We start from the raw sequence: 21,178 nt of genomic DNA on the forward strand, positions 1-21,178 counted from the left end.
CTGATACTTCAACTCTATACAGTATATCAGCTATTATATTTACAGTATAATAGAGCACAGTTGGCCTCTATCTAGTCTTTGACCTTATGTTAACCTTTATAAGCTCTGGCTATTTTCACTAGACACTAGAATAGGCATAAAAGATGAGGCACCATGAATTTTTAATGAAATGGTAATAAATGCTAGTGCATTTTTATTCAACATTATATTCAGCAGTCTTATGGAAGAAATCTCCTACAGTGAAGAAAATTCTTATTACATTTATCTGTGTGTGTAATTATATATATATATATATATATATATATATATATATATATATATATATATATATATATATATATATATTTATTTGTGTGTATGTGGGTGTGTGTAGCTAGTAATCCACAAAGGGGAAAAAATGAATCACGTATTTTAAAGTAGTTTTTGATCCAACCTACCAGGTGTCATCATCAGAGGAAAATGATTAGACATGCAGGAATCAAAGGCAATATAAAGCAAATGAGAGGGGAGGGGTAGGTGGATCAATGAGGTGGGGTTTGGATGGTGTCGTCATGAAGTCTTTTCTTTGGTTCAGGTCCAAATGTCTGTTAAAGGTGTTTTCACTTGAGAGCTATGACTCAGCCAGCTCTTTTGCACTTTTGTTATTAGCCCTGAATTTTACACACACATTTGTTCTCATTAATTTTATATAACCTGGCAGAATTTGTAAGATGTGTACAATACTTTAAAGACAAAGATGTCTGATCAGGTAAAAGACATTTTGCTTACTTTTAATGGAATCCAAGTTAAACTATAATGCATCAAGAATAACATAACCATTAAACAAAACATAGAGATAAGGAAAATAATGAGGTGGTTCCTGTTTGCATACCCTTAGTTGTTACTACTGTTTATTGCCCCCTATAGTATCAATGAAGACATGTAGTTTTTTGTGATAAGTTGTGGATGAGACCCTTGATTTTCTCAGGTGGTACAGCTGCCCATTCTTCTTGGCAAAAAGATTCCTGGTCCTATACATTCTTGGGTTGTCTTGCATAAACTGCATGTTTGAGGTCTCCCTAAAGTGGCTCAATGAAACTGAAGTCAGGAGACAGTGATGGCCATTGCAGCACCTTCACTTTTTTCTGCTATAGCCACTGAAGGGTCAACTTGGACTTGTGTTTTGGATCACAGTCATGTTGGAAGATCCAAGTGTGTCCCATGCACAGCTTCTAGTCTAATGAATAGATGTTGTCCTCCAGTATTTTCTGGTAACATGCTGCATTTATCTTGTCATCAATTTTCACTCAGTTACCTCTGCCACTGTAGCTCACACAACCCCAGAACATCATATCCACCTACATGCTTCATAGTAGGGATGGTGTACTTTTCGTCATGGGCCTTGTTCTGTCCTCTCCAAAATTAGCGTTTCTGGTTGTGACCATAAAGTTCAATTTTGCTCTTATCACTCCAAAGGACTTTGTTCAAATAGTTCTAAGGCTTGTCTAGATGTTGTTTAGGAGATGGTAAGTGGACTGTTTTGTACTGTTGGCACAGTAAAGGCTTTTTTCCTTGCAACTCGAACCATGCATCCATTTTTTTCCAACTACCTCCTTATTGTCAATCTTGAAACAGCAACATCACTTGTTTGTAGAGAAACCTTATCTCAGTGGCTTGTGGGTTTTTCTTGGCAGCTCGAGAAATTATCCTGGAAGTTGTGGCTGAAATCTCGGTTGGCCTACATGACCATGGCCTGGTAACAACAGAACCCCAAACTTTCCACTTTTTTTTCAGAATCTGAACAATACTGACAGACCATTTTCAGATCTCTGGATATCTTTTTATATCCTTTTTTTTTTATAAAACAACACCCCTTTCTCACCGGTTCCTTTGACAGTTCTTTTGCTTCTCCTATGGTTTGGTACTCAGCAAAGTCAGTGCAGCTCTGTATGAGTTTATATTGATAATTTATACACAGACACTGATTACAATCCAAGAGGTTACAAGTGTGGAAACTCACCCTTAATTACTCTTGATGTGATGCTGTGTGTGCCAACTTGTGTGTATATTATCAGCCCAAACATTCAAGGGTATGTAAACTTTTGATCAGGCCCATCTAGGTGATTTTAGTTATGATTATGATTTAAAAAGGGCACACACAATTATGTGATAATAAATCACCACGCCTGAGCACACTCCCTAATTAAAAGGAAAGCTTTCTGCATGATTGCATACATTTTACAAACAATGACCAATATTTCACAAATTCTTACAGGGTATGTAAACTTATAAGCACTACCATATACAGTATATATATATATATATATATATATATATATATATATATATATATATATATAGATAGATAGATAGATAGATAGATAGATAGATATACTGTATATACCGTACATACAGTGGCAAGAAAATGACAGCCTGTTGGAATTACCCGGTGTTCTGCATTAATTGGTCATAAAATGTTACCAGATCTTCTAAGTCAGAAGTATAGACAAATACAATACACTTAAACTAATTACAAATAAATGATTATAATTCACAGTGTGCTTTGGAAAAGGTAACGTTTGGCTTTCTCAAACAAGTGCTTTCAGTAACTGAGGATCTGACCTTCACATCATTCAGAAGGTATTTTGGACCATTCTTACTCACATAACTGCTTTAGTTCAGCCATATTCTTGGGATATCTGGTGTGAATGGCTCCCTTGTGGTCATTCTACAGCATTCTGTTGGTTTAAGGTCTGGGCTTTGATCTGCAAAGCCATTCTGTAGCAATTTTACTTTGATGTTTGCGGTCATCATCCTAATACATCTCCCAACTTCTACTGAGCTTCAGCAGATGGATAGCCACCTCTGACATTATTCTGTAGGATAAACTTAGGAATAAATTTTCCCCTTGATGATGGCAAGGTGTGCAGGCTCGAAGGCAGCAAACCAGCCCCAAATCAGGATACTCCTTCCACAATACTTCACCATTATATTGCAATACCCGTTTTATGCTTTGTATTCTTCTGGAACAACTCAAGTTTGATCGGTCTACAAAACATTTTCCCAATAGCGTTGTGGAGTGTCAAGCTGGACTTTGGCAAACGTCAAGTATTCAATGATTATATTTTTTTTTTTTGGAGAGTAGCAGCTTACTCCTTGGTGACCAACCATGGACACCACATCTGTTAAATGTTTTAATGAACAGAGAGGTTAACTTGTTTCAGTGATTCCATTAAACGTTGTTTGTGTCTTTTGAGTCATCCAGGCTGGAAGCCAACTAATAGGGAACGATAGCCACGGTACTAAATCTTATTAATTTATACACAACTTGTCCAGCTGTGGGTGGATAAATATGTAAACTCTTTGAAAGTATTTTGTCACCCTTCCCAGCTTTATGCAAATCAACAATTCTTGATCATAGATCTTCTGAGATGTCTTTTTTGTGAAGCACGTGAATAGCAAACTCAAAATGATTTGAAGTTTTTTATTGGTCATCTATCCATTATCCAACCCACTATATCCTAACTACAGGGTTACAGGGGTCTGCTGGAGCCAATCCCAGCCAACATAGGGCGCAAGGCAGGAAACAAACACCGGGCAGGGCGCCAGCCCACCGCAGGGCACGTACACACAAACACACCAAGCACGCACTAGGGGCAATTTAGAATCGCCAGTGTACCTAACCTGCTAATAACTCTAAAACAAACCTTAAATCTCATTTCACTGATTGGATTTAAAGGTCTGGAAACTCCTGACTCAAATGAGCTTTTGTTTAAGTCATTAGCCTAGGGGTTCACATATATTTTCCAACTTGCATTGTGAATGTTTAAATGATGTATGCAATATGAACAAGAACAAAACAATAAATTACACATTATTAGTTAAAACAGATTGAGTTCATTACTGTAACTTAGATGAAGATCAGACCACATTTTAAGACAAATTTATAAATAAATGTGATCATTTGTATAAGGTTCACATACTTTTAGTTTCCACTGTATACAAATATACATACATACTGTATATACGGTATATATACTATACATACTGTGGCGTGTGGCCGGGGCACCTCCACGCTGAGAGGACTGGGGGAGCAAGTGTGTCTACAGCGTTACTTCCCCCGGGATACTGGATGGCAAACCCCCTGGGTTGCAGCGGTGCCACAGACTCCTGCAGGGCTTCATTGGAGTTGGAGTTTGGTGCAGCCCTGTTGGGATCCGCAGGTGCCGCCAGGGGGTGCTTCAGGAGGAGATGCTGAGCCCTTATGGGCAGTTCTTCTGCCACACCTGGAAGTGCTGCTGGAAACGAGTAATCAAGCACCTGGAGTAGCATTCCGGGTGCCTTATAAAAGGAGCCAGCAGCCACTACTCGGGGAGCCAGAGTCGGAAGGAGGAAGACGAAGCTTGACCAGAGGAGTGGAGGAGAAGGAAAAGAGTGAAGGGGAAGATTTATTGTTTGTGCATTGTGCTGTGTTGCTGTGCTTGTGGGAGACGGGGAAGATGTTTCCCACAAGAAAGGAAAAAAAAATAAAAATCACTGTGTGCCTTGAACTTGTGTCCCACACTTGTCTGTGTCGGGTTAAGCTGGTGGTGCCAGCCTAGTGGTCCACAATACATACACACACATATATACTCTCTCTCTATATATTTATATATATATATATATATACTCACAGTTTATATAACCATACGCAGATGCTAAGCAAAATATTTTTAAAACTACAGGTATGAATACAGGCAAAGATGCTAATAATCTATATCAAATAGGCATTCTGTTCTTTTTATAAGTCTCATCACTGAATTTTACATTATGTACATTTAATTAGCTTTTATGCCTGAAGTGATAATGATGCTCATACTTAAAAGCTTTTTATATTAAGAAGATTGACTAAATAATTGAATTTGTAATTTAAATTAAACTCAATCAAATCCTTATTTATGTCTTCAGCTAGTTAATTAATGAAGACAGATAACAATTATTTAAATTGTGTACCCTTTATCCAAATGAGGGAATGCAAAATATTTTAGCATAAGTCATAATACCAGGCACTCTGTACGATTCTTGAAGTTCCAGTATATCCTTGATGTAGAGCTTTGCAAATGCACTGAAAATGGGATCCAGTCCCCAAAGAATAGGCAAGGGTTCTTCCTCTGTATTTTCTGGTTCAGAATGCATCTGACTGGATTTTAAATGACAGGAGCAGCACTATGAAATACCAGTGCTCCCTCGTACTTTAGGAAACCTATACAGAGAAAAACAAACAGAAGAATTTCAATATGAAGACGACCTTGGCAGAAAGCAGAATGAAAGCGTGACGAGTGGTTTTGTTTCTGCTTTTGCTAAAGGCAGCACAGCAGGAGAGCAAGTTTTATTTGTATGAGAAGAATAGCTGATTTTTGAACCACATTCTAAAAATCAAAGCCATCTGTGCCTCTTTAAATTGACTCCTGTTTAATGACTGACAAATAACTGTGTGATCACCTTATCATCACAAAATTGGAACAGAACCCAATGCCACTACTGCACCAAAACCATCAGTATTGTTTTCCACCGTAGTGAAAATTCAGGGAGGGCATGTGTATCTATTTTTCCAAATGCAGAATGAATTCACATTTTTTTGTACTCCATATCCTTACCTACCTATATTCATGCTTTTAAACTTTTTAAAGAAAATTTAAAAATATGTATTGTGAGGGGGGCACCTGGCTTGCAAGAGGGTGTCTGGGACAGGAGATTCACGCCATTGTTACACTGCAGAAGGAAGTGCCACAGAACGCCATGAAAACAGAAAGATAGAGACACACTGTATATTCAAAACAAGCTCTATTGTCCCCAGTATGGAAGTACAGAGACAACTACAGGGCAGTATTCCCTGTATGTGTGTTAGGCGACTCAGAACGATAAGAGTCAGGAGTACCAGTAGGAAGATGAGAGCTGCAGCCTAAGCACAAGTAATGCTTTCCTAAGGTGCTATAATGCAGGATATCCAGATGATTGAAAGGATATCTGACCATGATCAAATAGAGACCAGAGGAGGTACCCACCTTGTACCTTTGTGAAGGCACAGAGCTTATAAAGTCAGTTAAGGCAGAGGTGTACTCACTTACCAGTAAATGGAAAGCACACAGCCTCTGAAGGTAACAAATGGAACTGTGCTATCCTTCTAACAGAGCAGGTACCTGGGGAGCTGCGCTAGTGACCTTTCTTTTTAAGGAACACTAAAGGACTAGGAGTACAGGGACACCAGGAAATGCAAGAGGTAGTTTTCGTCCTAACAAAGTGTTTCTGGGCCTTTATTAGAAGTGTGCCCAATTTTGGGCTTTACAGGCATCTGCTGTCCAGAGGATTTTTAAATTAGTGGTTAAGAGGGCAGCTAGTGTCAAAACTGAGTAGAAATTAAACCAGCATGGAGATTTAGAGAGAAAGAGAAACTAAAAGAAAGAAAGAAAAAGAGAGATGGGTAGTGAGAAATTGTTTGTGGGAGCAGGGGGTTATGAGCTACCTGCCCGGACAGACAAAGCACAAATGCCATTTAGGCAGGCTCAAACAGTCTGTGCTATGGCTGCGTTGCTGTTTATTTAATAAAAGCAACAATAATAACAACACATTTTATTTATACAGCGCCTTTCCCATTTGCACTTTGAGGTCCTCTTTCCCTATAGTTTGTTTTTATATATTTCATAATTCATGCAATGGTTTGTGATTTTCCTTTAAAAACTGCACTTTGAAATGTTAGTAAATGATATAAAAGTACAATAAACTAGACTGACTTGCAAAGAAGTAATATTAAAATTAAAATTTGGCAGTCAACAATTAAAAATGAATTTCCCAAAAATACACACTTCATCTTTAACAATTAAACCAAAGCCATAAAAGATAAAACAGTGGAACTGAAAATAAAACTTTCTGAAGACAGATCAAATAGAATTCATTTGAATGCCACACATGGAAGGCTACTGATAACACTCTAAAAGTTTTTTGTTACTAAAACTAAATTAGCACGCCTTTTCAATAAGAGTTTGCCAACACAGTACACTCATTTTGGGCACATATATTTCTCAGGATCCAGAAAACTGCCCTTTTGTCTTATATTCTTAAGCAAAGCTATAATCCAGCAAGATGTTAAAAGAGTTCTCCAAATACAAAACTTTGTGTGTGCTGACAATGCCGTCCTCCCATCAGCCCCTGTGCACTCCTGCTGCCTGATGGAAGTCATAGTCCCCACATCCATCCATCCATCCTCTTCCGCTTATCCGAGGTCGGGTCGCGGGGGCAGCAGCTTGAGCAGAGATGCCCAGACTTCCCTCTCCCCGGCCACTTCTTCTAGCTCTTCCGGGAGAATCCCAAGGCATTCCCAGGCCAGCCGGGAGACATAGTCCCTCCAGCGTGTCCTGGGTCTTCCCTGGGGCCTCCTCCCGGTTGGACGTGCCCAGAACACCTCACCAGGGAGGCGTCCAGGAGGCATCCTGATCAGATGCCCGAGCCACCTCATCTGACTCCTCTCGATGCGGAGGAGCAGCGGCTCTACTCTGAGCGTCTCCTGGATGACTGAGCTTCTCACCCTATCTTTAAGGGAGAGCCCAGACACCCTGCGGAGAAAACTCATTTCAGCCGCTTGTATTCGTGATAGTATTCACATTAGGACTGGTTTTTGTTGCTTCCCACCATTTCAACTCTTCTCTCTGATATACCATATAGCCTATATTTTAAAACACACATGCAAATTCTGTGAAAATAAGTTTTTACGTAATTAATGACAAAACAGACAAACAGATGAAAACAGCTTTATGATTTTCTTACATACATTTGAATAATATTTGAATAGTATTGTCTGTTCTGACAGCCCTACATCATTTTGAAGCAAATCTTCTAACATCTAAAGTTTAAGGTATGTACAATTCTGTTTGATCAGACATAATCGCTAAATACCAAGTTTTCCTTGGGAGGGCCAGAAAAATCTCTGACATCTCAACCCCTGAGTTTAATTTTCTTAAATATGCTAATAAAAAATAAAAATCAAGCACTTCATGTTTCTGCTAAAGATCGCTATTCTCAGCACTGCACATTCCAAAACAATCATAAAGCCAGGTTTAATCCACTTACTCTAGTTTGTGTGTTCCTGTTTCACCAGTCTGAAAGCTGCTCCAGATGGCATATCAGATCACCAATGCAACCTATTCAAACAAAGGCAGACTGTCGCACGTAAACCACTGAAATGCTAACTTACTTCTCCTGCTTCTTGAAATCTGATCTTTGTAGCTGTGAAATTAAAAAATGCCAGCACTAACAACAAAAAAGTTACTTATCTAGAATTGAAATAGGGAGGGGCAGCGTGGCTCTCTGAGTCAATGTTCATACTTAACAGAGTGCTTAAAGACAAACCAGGTATTTACATAATAATATTAAAACAACCTGCGGCTGTAATGTTTGCAGATTGTGGTGACTGCATCATATAATAACACTGTAATTTATATGGCAGGTGGAGCACAGTAGTACATGATAGAAAGAATCTCATGGCATTAAATTTGAATTTGTACTTATTGCTAAGAAGAAATGTTTTAAATAGTTATAAAATGGTTAATTGACTCTCTTTGATAGCAATAATGGTGATAAAACATTTATGAATATTACTAGTTTGAATATTTACTAGTATGAAATTTTATTTCTTCATTGTCTGTACTTTGCTTTTTAATTATGCTGTGAATTCCTAGTCTTAAAATAATAAATCCATGCAAGATTGATTATAAAAAGACCAGTAATGGCGCACTACATGACAACATGCAGTGAATACACCTGACTTATAGCTTTCATACTCTTTCTCTGTACATTTAGCGTTTGTTTGCTCAGTGGTTGCTGCTCCCTGAGCAGCTCTTCTTTTCTCCACCCTATCGGTCCACTTTTTCTCTTCTTTCGTCTGCATCTTTTCACGTTAAAACTGATTAAGTCAGTGTTTGTGTTGCAGTTACTTAGTATGTTTTCTTTAATTTTTCACTTAAGCTGGCACTTAGTGGTAGGGGAAGTGACGGTGAAAGATTAGAATGGCGCCCATACACATGCACTGCCCTGCTGGCCGCTGCCGAGAGTTGATTCTACAATAAAATAAAAATAAAGAGGAATAACCTTGGAGGTAAATCTTCTCCCCGAAAGCGGATAGTAGACGTCATGTAGTATATGTTTACCAAATTTCAGGTCAATATGTCAAACGGTTTGGAAGTTACAAGTGATTTAAAAGCCTGGACAGACAAACGAACAGCCACGGTAGCGTATTATATATAAAGATACTTTACTCAGCATTTTACAATAAAGGAGACCACTTAATTTATTGCATGACACAGGAATAATATTGACTGAAATACCATTAGAATTAGAATGGTCAAGAAAAAAGAGCCTACACTTCTTTTTATTTGTCCTTCTCCTTCTTTCCTAGAATTACTGTAACTGAATATTTTTGGGGAGTGGATTAAATGTTTCATTTAATGAAATTATCTTAAACTGCCCGGTCTCTGGCCTACATTTCTTGCAAGTGTTTGGTTCTAGCGTGCAGTGAGCTAAAGTCTATCCTAGCAGTGCAGGGTGCAAGGCTGAGTTAACTATATGGCACATTTGCAAACACCCACCCTGTTCCAATTTAAAGTCATCATAAATCAATTTTTCAAAACCAGTTAATTCACCTCATGGCTGCCAATCGACCTGCAAACGTTTCTTTGCACTGTGAGAGGAAACTAGTTTCCTAAAAGAAAGTCCGCACACTGGGAGAACATGCCAACCCCACACAGAGTCAAAATGAGTCCAAGTCCTGTGAGACAGCAACTTTGTCACCAGTTCTGTTTCCTCCCTTTTTCTTCTGCTTTACATATACGGTGTGGAAACCGTTACATCTATACTGTGTTGCACATTTATGTTTTAATCACATAAACTTTACTGTGGAGCTCATTTTCAAAAGTGCCTCACCTTTTGACTTCACTGTTTCCCACGGTTTCTGAAACTCAGTCACGTATGCCAAATAAGTGTAACAGAGATCAACAAATCCACTGAGATGGACGAGGAGGTTAGGAGCATGCACTGATACAGTGCGTTGCTGCACACACACCACATGACAAACTATTCAGAAAATATAATAAATAAAATATCCACTATACAAAGAAAAGTGTCACCCATTGGAATCAGGGTGGTTGAGAGAGTGCAAGAGTAAAGAATCAGACATTATGTGAAAGGTAGTGAATGCCTGGGAATGAACATTAGATGTGATCTTTGTTATAAGACAAATGCAGAATGGGCATCTGGCGAAGGGAAAGAAGCTACATTAGACATTTCATTCAAATCTATAAATGCATGACAGGCTGCCATGATGGGTGGTAAAGTAGTCATTGAGAAAGTCAGGCGTTGATAAAAGTTTAGTGTCTGCAGTGATGTCAGGGCAGCAGATGGGTTTGTAATAGTTTTGCCATGGGATTTCTTATATTTCGATGATCTTGTATTGATGGCAAAAGATGAAGCAATACCGAAGGAATACATATCAAAATGGAAAGCTAGTTTTGAGGTGATAGGACATAAGATAAATTCAGGCAGACCTTAGGTAGAGAAAAAAGTAGGTTTTGTGGAACAGTTTGCCATCTTACTTATATTTTCTAGAAAATGCATGACCTCTATTCATGATGAATGTTACCTACCCCCACAAGACCAGGGGCCTCATGCATAATGCCATGCATAAAATTCGCACTATAACATGACGTAAGCACAAAAGCGGAAATGTGCTTACGCACAAAAAAATCCAGATGCATAAATCTGTACGAACACCAACTTCCACGTTCTTCCGCTACATAAATCCCAGTCAGCGTGAAAATTAATGCACGTGCACGCGCCTGCTGTCCTGCCCCAACTCCTCCCAGAATTATGCCTCTTTGAATATGCAAATCAATATAAATAGCCCTTAAGCTCAGCCTTCTGTGAAAAGACAATGACAAAAGTGGGAAAATAGAAGAATTTCAGCAAAAACCAAGTGGAGGCAAGGAAAAACTTACTATTTGTTGGTTTAAACAGTGGTATAAACAACGAAAGGAAGTTGATCGAGTGATATAGCATGTCGGAGAAACTCGAAAGCTCAAGTTCACAAAGTCGTACAGTGCCCGAAATAAAAAAGAAGTTGTCACATATCAAAGTCGCCGTGAAAAGGCGAGTCGTAGCCCACCGTCTGAGTGTCACATGAAAGCTTATTAGTGTACAGAGAAAAAAAATAGGCCCACAGTGGGGAAAAACGCTTGAAATGTCAACTTTAATCTAGAAATTTCCACTTTAATCACGTAGTTTATTTTGTCATTAAAGTAGAACATCATAAACTTCATCTTAAAATCGTTTAATTTAGTAGTTTCTCAAATCCCATCGTAACTAAAGTAGCACATTAAATGCTTTGTTTTGTATTTTTTGTATTTGATCAAAATCAAATGCTTTGATTTTGATATTTGTGTGTGAATCACTACGTGCTTCCGGGCTTTCTCTTCCTCCAACAGGACACAGACATTCGTAATATTACAGCTCTATGAATAATTAAATACTGAGATGTATACGTGATATTTTTTTCATGATGACAGGAGTTAAAGCATGTTATTAAACATGGGAACACCATGGCGCAGTGCTCCTTGCTAGCACTGCGGCACTGTGTAGTTAAAGTTAAAGTTTTATCTGTATAATATAATAAACATATTTGGCTGCATTTCATCTTTAAAATGATATCATCATCATATGTAAATATGCGCTTTATAAAGTGGCTCAGGTTGTACAATATTATAACTGTATCACATGTTTACAGTGAGGTTATTGTACTTATAAGTACAAACAGTTCTACAAGGAGCACTTGATGGACTGATTGAGTGTGTTTAAAGTTCTTGGGATGAAACTGTTTCTGTGAACCGCAAGGTCAGTACAGGAAAGACTCTGAAGCGTTTGTCGGATGAGAGCAGTTCAAAGCTGCTGTATACCGATAATTGTCTTTCCGATCAGCTGCTGTACAGCTGTGAGTCACACTCAGATACAGTGATATAAATACTCCGAGTGGTGCAGTGAGAGTAATATGGAAAAAGATGATTCGATGTGGCAACCCCTAACGGGAGCAGCTGAAAGAAGAAGAAGGTGCAGTGAGAGTAACAACGCTAAAGCAGTTATGGGATGTGGATCTAAAAAAGAAAGGGAAACCACACAGGAACAGTAGCACTGCTTTGACGCTGGATGCCGCCAGTCTGCAAAACTGAGCACAGAACTTACGTACAACAGGGTATGAGCTACCGTGGAAATGTGCGTGGCTTTACGCCAAGTTTAGGTTTTATACATCGCGATTTGAATGTGGAAATGTTCTTACGCAACATTTTTGTGCATACTCACCGGTTTATACATGAGGTCCCAGGTCTGGCTTTAAGTTTGTGAAAGAAAAAAGATGCACTCCCTCAATCACAGTTAAGTCCATTAAGCTGCTGGATGAGTTAAGCTTCTTTCCTAATCATCATAAAATCACACCCATTCTTAGTGCAACATTTAGGGTACAATCTTAAAAAATATATTTTAAGATTTACTTATTATTGCAATATATTTTTTAGAAACTACATTTTCCATTGTGTTCAGGTGTATAATTGGATAAAAGTTAGCAACAGATAACTTTTGAGGAGAACAGAGTGGAAATACTCCATGCACACCCATAGCAGACAAAAAGCACCAAAGGTTAAGATATAGACATTATTTTTTATCTTTTCTCTGTACTACTGTTATAGATTACCAGTAACGGTGCACTGCATGATAATGTGCAGTGAATACACTTGACCTGAGTATTCCTAGTTTTCATACCCTTTCTCTGTACGTTTAGCATTCGTTTGTTCAGAGGTTGATGTGCTTGCTGCTTTCTGAGCAGCTCTTGTTTTCTCCACCCTAGCGGCGAGCTTCTTCTCTTTTTATCGGAATGTTTTCACATTAAAACTGATTGTCAGTGTTTGTGTTGCAATTACTTAGTATGTTTTCCTTAACTTTTTCACTTAAGCTGGCACTTAAGTCTTCAATCTGCCTCAAGAATGATTTAAGATATGAAGAGGTAGGGGAAGTGACGGCGAAGGTGGTAGGGATGAGAACGGCATGTGCGGCCGCCCTGCTGGCCGCTGCCAAGAGATGATTCTACAATAAAATAAAATAAAAATAAAAAGAGGAATAACCTTGGCGGTCAATCATCACCCCGAACTCGGATAGTAGATGTCACGTAGTATATGTGTACCAAATTTAAGGTCAATAGTTCAAACGGTTTGCAAGCTACACGTGATTTTAAATCCTGGACAGAAAAAATGGACAGCCATGGTAGTGTATTATATAAGATGATATTATTAATGCTTTAGAAACACAAAATATTTTCTAGATCCATTCGCTTTTCAGCATTCTGTCATAAATACTCAGGAAAACATGAAATTGCAATTGCAATTGCAAAGAAAAAGTAAGGGTTTCCTATACAGTATGCCCTCACAAAGCAAATAATTAGGGAGACCGTACTAACAGTGGGTATGGGCTACTTTTGTTTTCAAAACAGCTTTGCGGCATGGATTCTACAAGATGTCGGAAACATTCCTTTGACATTATAGCCCATGTTGACACATGTGCATCATGCAATTTCTGCAGATTTGTCAGCTGCACATTCATGCACATTCTTCTGTTCTACCACACCCCAAAGGCGTTTTATTAGATTAAGATCCAGTGACTGTTAAGACGCATGGATGCACTCAGGTCCTAATCTGGGATCCTGAGTTGGTTTGTCATGTGGTGGGTGTGGCATGTGCTGTATCAGTGCATGCTTCTAACCTAACTGTTAAGACCACTGAAGAACGCTGAGCTCATTCTCATATTCATGAAACCAGTTTAATACAACTTTTGTTTTGTAACATGGTGCAATGTCATGCTGGAAGTAGCTACTGGAAGATTTGTAAATATTGGCCAGGATGAGATATACTGTACATGGTCAGCAACAATACCCAAATAGGCAGTGGCATTCAAACAATGATTGATCGGTATTAACAGGCCCAAAGTGTGCCAAAAAAAACATTCTGTAAACCATTACAACACCACAGGCCTGGGCCTCTGACACAGGGCAGGTTGGATTGATGCTGTTGGAAGCAAAGTCTGACCCTACCATCATAGTGCCTCAGCAGAATGCAAGATTTTTTTAGACTAGGCTACGTTTGTTGCGTCTTCATCTGTCCAGTTTTGGTGAGTCACTGCCTACTGCAGCCTCAGCTTTCTGTTCCTGGCTGACAGGAGTGGATCTTAATGTGGTCTTCTGCTGTTGTAGCCCATTCACCTCAAGGTTCGATGTGTTGTGCATTCTGAGACACTTTTCTGTTCACCACAGTTGTACAGTTTGGTTATGTGAGTTACTGTAGCTTGGCCATTCTCCCCGGACCTCTCTCATCAACAAGGCATTTCTATCTGCCTGTCACTGGATGTTGTTGTTTTTTGCACCTTTCTAAGGAAACTCTAGAGACTGTTGTGTGCAGAAATACCAAGAGATAAGTACAAATACTCAAACCAGACTGTCTGACACCAACAATCATGCCACGGTCAATATCACTGAGATTTTTCCCCATTTTGGTATTTGATGTGACCATTAACTGAAGCTCCTGACCAATTTGATTTTATAGCATGATTTTATACAGTACGCTGCTACCACATGAGTAAGCTGTTTAGTTAACTGTATGGTTAAGCAGGTGTATAGGTGTTCCTAATAATTTGTTCAATGAGTACAAGTACTTGTGGGTTTACCTGGACTAAGCTGTAAAAATACTGAAGCCATAGGCAAAAAAGCCAGAGCTGACTGTATGTCCTGAGAAGGTTAACTTTAGAGCATCTAGCATGAGCAGCACATTTTTTGTATGTTCTATCAGTATGTATTGTTCTATGTAGCTAGATAGATAGATAGATAGATAGATAGATAGATAGATAGATAGATAGATAGATAGATAGATACTTTACTTTTCCTTAAGTAAACTGCAGGGTTACAATAACAGAAAAAATCACAAATATACCTATAACAAGAATTATAATAATCTTAAGTATGATAACAATATACAAATACACATTTTAACAGACGAAACGGCGTCCCAGTCAGGATGAACTCCTTTCCCCTTACATAGCTATAAGGCGAGCATAATGAATGGTACAGAAAGGAAGAGTAACAGGACTAGAATCCCAGCAGCCATGGATGGGAATCACAAAACCAGATGGGATGCCACTATACAGGAAGAACAAAATGGATTGAGCATCCCAACCATGATAACTAATGGACTCTTTCCTGGTCGGGAGACCATATATATGTGACAATGGAAGACTAGTTGTTCCCTTGTACACTGGGTGGCAGCTTCCCTTGTCGCAAACCTCAGTATGAATGATTGCAGGGCAGCATGGGAGTTTTGCGTTCCGGAGACAAGCAGTTCGCACCAGAAGTACTTCTTGGTTGGGGCTTAAAATGAATCCCTCGACTTCATCCGAGGAGACGGATTACACTCACCTGGGAGGAATGGAGGACAGAGAGAGAGAAAAGAAAGATTGTGCTGTGTGAAAAGAAGCCTGCTATAAGGTACACTGTTCAATAAAAAATATTCTTGTTTTGAGCACGGAAACTTGTGTCTGTGGAGTTGTGTCTAGGGTTTTGGGGCTTGTTGGAACCCAGTGGTCACAACATATACCAAGAATTATCTATAACCAAATTTATAAAGTGTTACAAGCATAAAGTGGACAGAATTTCACATACTTAATAAGTTACAATTTTACAGTAAAGGATGTCAGTCATTGGCACAGTATATTGGTACTGTTTATAGCACACAGCATCATTATCTGTTAAAATATTTCCTAAACAAGCTTAGTGTCACTCTGCACACACGGTACAACACTACGTCAGCTGATGGGTGATTCATTATTGAGCATGATGGCAGAAACAACCTCACACAGCTCTCCTTGGTGCTCCTCTATTTAGTCAAAAACCTCATAAGGGGGTAAAAGTCACTGCCCAGGACAGTAAGCAGCTTCCTGAGTGACCACTGTTCTACTGCTTCCTATATTGAGTCCAGCCGGACTCCCAAGATTGAAGTAGCATTTCAGTCAGTTTATTTAGTCTGTTGGCATCACCTGCACTGATGCCATTTCCCCAGCACACTACTGCATAGAAAATTACACCAGCCACTACAGACTAGTAAAATGTGGCCTGCATACACCAAACAACCTAAACCTCCATAGAAAACACAGCAACTCTGACCCTTCATATATACAGCCTCTCTTTTGGTAATCCACTATAGTCAGTCATTCAGATGCACCCCGAGGTATATGTACATCATTACCATCAACAAAAACCAAGTGAAGAGTGGGCTTGACCCCTACCAAAGTCCATGATTATCTCCTTTGTCTTACTGATGTTGAAGCACAGGCAGTTCAGCCTGAATCATTCAACAAAGTCCTTCTTTCCTGTCCTGTATTTATTTTTCTGCTCACTGCTGATACACCCAACTATGCATGTGTCATTGAAAATTTTCTGCAGATGACATAATTCAGTATTGCATCTAAAGTCTGAGGTGTACAGTAAAAACAACTAAGGGTCCAGTGCAGATCCTTATGGAGCTCCTGGGCTACTCATGACCATGTCTGATACACAGTTAAAGCAAAAACATAACATGATACGTCAATAGATAAAATAAACGAATCAAGAAGGTTGGCTCTGTTCCCGGGACTAGTCTGGAATCTCGACAGGCAGTGGCCCAAAGAAGGATGTTGTCTAAGCTGCTGATTATCATAAATAATCAGTCACACCCTCTGCATGACACCCTGGTCAACCTGCACAACGCCTTCAGCACAAGGGTGTGTTATCAAAGAACTTTTTTAACAGCTGCCATCAAATAGTTACAACATATCAACTGGCTAGACAATTCTTTTTCTGTACTTTTAATATACCGATTTACACATAGTATAGAAATGTTTTATATTTTACTGTTTTCATAAGAATTACTTATCAACACAATGAGAACCCCAACATGTACGACATTCAGTTCAACTACCATTTGTCTATTTTTGTAAGAAGTCAAGCTTTTTGGGGTTCCACCCTATTTTTGAAACCCTATTTAGACCTGAAAAACCCTCACTGTTTGGCCAGTTCTAAATTACAAAACAGTTTTTAGATATGTTTTGTGCAGGAAATGACAGTAAGAGTAAACAAAACGGTGTCCTCAGCAAAAAGGATCAGAAGGACTTGAAATTGTACATGCCACATCACCCAACTCCAGGGGTTCATAGGAGGGGTCAAAGTTACTCCTTTTCATAAAACTTCAAAAAAACGGGGTAATATATGCATGTGAAATGTTTATTTTTATGCTATTTCGAGATTGCTGACCTTAAATATATTTGTTATATTTGATTCTCAAATAGTGGTCATAGTCTTCTAAGAGCCACTCCCAGAGGGTTAAAAATGATAAATTTCAAACATAATTGTTTGGGGTACCGTTGTAGACTTTATTTTTTAAGGTCAGTGATTACGAATATGATGTTATTTTTTATCCTTTAATAGGGATCTAGACCATTATTAGAGGGATAAAAAATGACAGATTTCAATTAAAATCGACAATATTTGGACTTTGGACATTTAAATCGAATCATCTATTTTAATAGTTCAAATATATGACGCAACCATTATTGTGTATTATGTACTAGTACCTCATAAAGTAGATCATCAGTTTCTTATAAACTCCCCCGAATTAGGGAGGCTTACGCTAATATATACTTTTTATTTTTTGTTCAGATATTAGCATATTCTATGTAGTTCTGTCTACTGCCATTATGTATACGGTGCTGTAACACTGAAATTTTCGCTTGGGATTAACTGCCTACCTATCAGTTTATTTAAAGATTTCCTCCCTCGGCCACTCCGAAACGAGAGCCTGAGCTACTAACACATAAGCAACACAAAGAAGATATAGTTAAACGGACACAAGTTCCTTGCTTTCGTCTATAAAGTCGCATGGCGAACCCCACCCGAGTACTTACATAATATTAAATTTCTTTATCTGAAGGGATTTTCAAAGGCTGACACTATACATGCGTATATTCCCGCAACTCTTTCTAGTGGGTGGGAAAGGATCGTGATTTGTCTCGGTAGTTGATTATACAGCCCTTCTTTTGGTGCTATTCAACTTCCGTTGACCCCTCCCCCGCCATAACGCTATTGGATCAATGTGCTGCCAATCACAGCTACCCTGCAATTTGACTCGCATTTCCTCTGTAATGTCTGGAATAGGCCACCACCCTTCGCTTTTTGAGATAAGTTTCTTTATTCTGGAATGTGTGAAACCCAAGGACAATTCAGGTGTCACCGGCTAATAAAGCCGGATAAGTTCAGTTCCTGTAAATATGTGAACAGGTTCTTTTTCAAACTGTAGTTTGTTTAAAGCAACTTGTACAATTCAGAATGAACGAGCGTTTAACCGTGCTGTCCGCTACCACCTTAGAGCAAGTGCTAGTTAAAGAAATCAGGTGCATTTCCTGCAGGCATAACGGATTTTTAAACGAATACCTCTTGCAGTGACAATACAAAATCCCATGCATTTCACTCATCTTCTTATATAAATAACAAAACAAGTTTATTGTCTTAAAGCTGTAGCCTCCTTCTCAAGCACCCGGCGGCCAGCGAGTGTGAACGCGCGGGTGGTGTGTGCGCGCAGGAGAAGAAGCGCGAGACTGTGCGCGCTACCTAGGAAAGCTGCGAAGGACCGTGAAGTTGTTGTCTCGGGAGGGAGCGAAGGGAGGAAAAAAACATATCAATTATGTTCAAGCTGGGAATTGGAATTAAATAACCGATTATAATTATGTCGAGTATCTTATCGGCTGGACCGAACGGTACTTTATTTGCCGTATTTTTGTTTGCTTAGAACAGGCACAGAAGAGAGTACCGAGTTGGGCTTGGGGCCGAAAAACGGGCTGCTCATATTGTCGGCTGGAGTTGGGGGGCCGCGTTCTTCGCTTCATGGCCACCTAGTCTGTTAGTTGAACGAAACTGAGAAAACGGGCATAAGCTGTTCCGTATACCTTCAGAGGTTGCCGTTTCTATAAGGTTGGACGCTGGTTCGTCTAACGTACCGAAAGAACCAGAGGCGTCAGTGGATGTGGTGGCCGCCTTATTCTTGTGCGAAGTTAAGGCATTTTCATTCGTTTTTAATATCTGGGCGATCGTCGAACTTGTCTAAAAGTTATGTTGTCTTTTGTTTACGGAGAATGTGTTTATAGTTGACCCGTGATGAGAGAGAAAATATCCTACATTATTAAGTGTACTTGTGTGAAGTGTATGGCTAAATTTCTTTAAGGCGATGGAAATAACCACGCTGGAAGTAAAATCTAACTGATTATTTTTTGAGATTTTTTTTATATACTACGAGACTGGAAATTTAAACTTGCATAAAAATATATTTCCAAGTCAATCAAGATGTCATTTTTTAATTTCCGAAAAATTTTTAAATTGGGAGGTGAAAAGAAAAAAAAGCAGTACGATCATGTCAACAGAGATGTCAATCCAGAGGAGTTCTGGGAGATTATTGGCGAGCTGGGAGACGGTGCCTTTGGCAAAGTGTACAAGGTAAGATGCACAAAAGTCTGTTTGCAGATGACAGATTTAAATGCATAATAGATACTGGGGTACTTGCATGTGTTTTGGCATCTGCGTGTCACTGCCTACGCGCTTATTTGGCATATATATAAATGTATTACAGATCTTTATGTAATTTGTGTATTTTATGTCTGTTTGATCAAGGTCCCTACACTGAGTGTTCCCAAGTACCACAGACACGTTTTAGTTTTCTTTTTAAAATCAGAATCGGCTGGTATTAATTTCTTTCCTATGTTGGAGCCTCTGATACAGCATATTTACTGCATATATTTTATATATCCGTTTTCTCTTGGATTGATAAAGTAATTTGCTGTCTGTTAGTCTGGGTTCACATTTATGCAATGTGTGCGATCTTCTTAATGGGACATTTCGTGCTTTGCTATAACCTGATCTACTTACGAGGAAATTGATTAAATTAAATACATACCTTCTCTTGTAAGTTCTAAAACTATGTGCTTTGTTTTTTCTTTGGAGTCTGAAAAAAAAATTTCTGTTTCTAATTGGTAAGAGAGAGTATTTTTGACGAATCTTTATATTTTTAAATCGAGACAGACTGGGAACATCAAAGCAACCCCCCGCCCCCGACACTTGGCAAGGACTCTTTCCCTGTGGCAGCAAATCGTCCTTCTTATAGCTACATAAAGCTTACGTAATCTGTTTTGTTTAGGCGTTTCATACATCCTTTAGCTGTGCCCACCTACTTAAGTGGCCATTGTTTAATATTTTTTTTTGTCGCTTGAGGAATCGTACCGAGCTGTTGGGGTATTCTTGTAAAGCCAATCTGTTTTTACAATTCTTTTTAACCGGGCCAGCAAGTCGTCTGGTCTGGTGTTCTTGGCCAGTGCAAATGCCAGCGACCAGAAGTTACCGTCCTTACTCAGCATTCTGTAACATTTTTATTGTTGGATCACACGTCTATAAAATTAAACTCATAAAAATTTATTTTAAATGTGAATTATTTTTTATTGGCATTCATCAATACAGTAAAAATATAACTGAATGTTTTCATGACGTTACATTTAGTATAAAATTGAAAAGAAATTTAATTAAAATTGAACAAATTACATAATATATTCATGTATTCAGTATTGTTCTAAAACCAATTTAACATGAAAATATTTGGACAATTTTAAACATGCATAAGAAAAGAACAATACATATTCATTGCCTTGTGTGTTTTTTTTTTTTTTGATTACTGCCTAGTTTTTTGATCCAAAGCTTAATTTTGTGGCACATTGTTTGTACACTTTTTCTGGAGCGTCCCAATGAATCATCCAGCAGTAGTCTGCCATTGTACTGACATCCCAATGTCCCTTGTACCTTCTTTCCATAGTTCTAATATCCTCATGGAATATTTCACCCTGCTGTTACTCACCACTGGGTGAGTAATGGCTAAATTTCAAATGTGAAACGACAGTGAACGTTTTGGTGCACATTGCTACCATAAAGTTAACTGATAAATTTTTCGTGATGTCTTTATAATTTTTGTTGTTACCTTTAAACTTGCAGATTACTTTTTAATTAGGGAGTTGACACACTTCT

At 38.7% G+C, this 21,178-nt stretch overlaps 2 protein-coding genes across 3 annotated transcripts in view; one reads left to right on the top strand and one right to left on the bottom strand.

The window, feature by feature from the left end:
- Window positions 1–18,167, bottom strand: part of stn1 (STN1 subunit of CST complex) — a 41,487-nt gene extending 23,320 nt beyond the window's left edge. The window contains exons 1-2 of the mRNA XM_028795868.2: window positions 18,025–18,167; window positions 5,022–5,221 (exon numbers count right to left, since the gene is read on the bottom strand). Coding sequence (XP_028651701.2) covers window positions 5,022–5,154 — 133 coding nt within the window. The 5' untranslated portion in view covers window positions 5,155–5,221; window positions 18,025–18,167. The remainder of the gene's footprint in view (window positions 1–5,021; window positions 5,222–18,024) is intronic.
- A 532-nt stretch (window positions 18,168–18,699) lies between these two features.
- Window positions 18,700–21,178, top strand: part of slka (STE20-like kinase a) — a 107,412-nt gene continuing 104,933 nt past the window's right edge. Inside the window, exon 1 of one of the 2 annotated variants that reach the window (XM_028795871.2) lies at window positions 18,700–19,606. In XM_028795871.2, coding sequence (XP_028651704.2) covers window positions 19,457–19,606 — 150 coding nt within the window. In that variant the 5' untranslated portion in view covers window positions 18,700–19,456. The remainder of the gene's footprint in view (window positions 19,607–21,178) is intronic. The other variant, XM_028795872.2, reaches the window with a different exon arrangement.

Source organism: Erpetoichthys calabaricus, chromosome 2 (genome assembly GCF_900747795.2).
Source record: "Erpetoichthys calabaricus chromosome 2, fErpCal1.3, whole genome shotgun sequence".
NCBI lineage: Eukaryota > Metazoa > Chordata > Cladistia > Polypteriformes > Polypteridae > Erpetoichthys > Erpetoichthys calabaricus.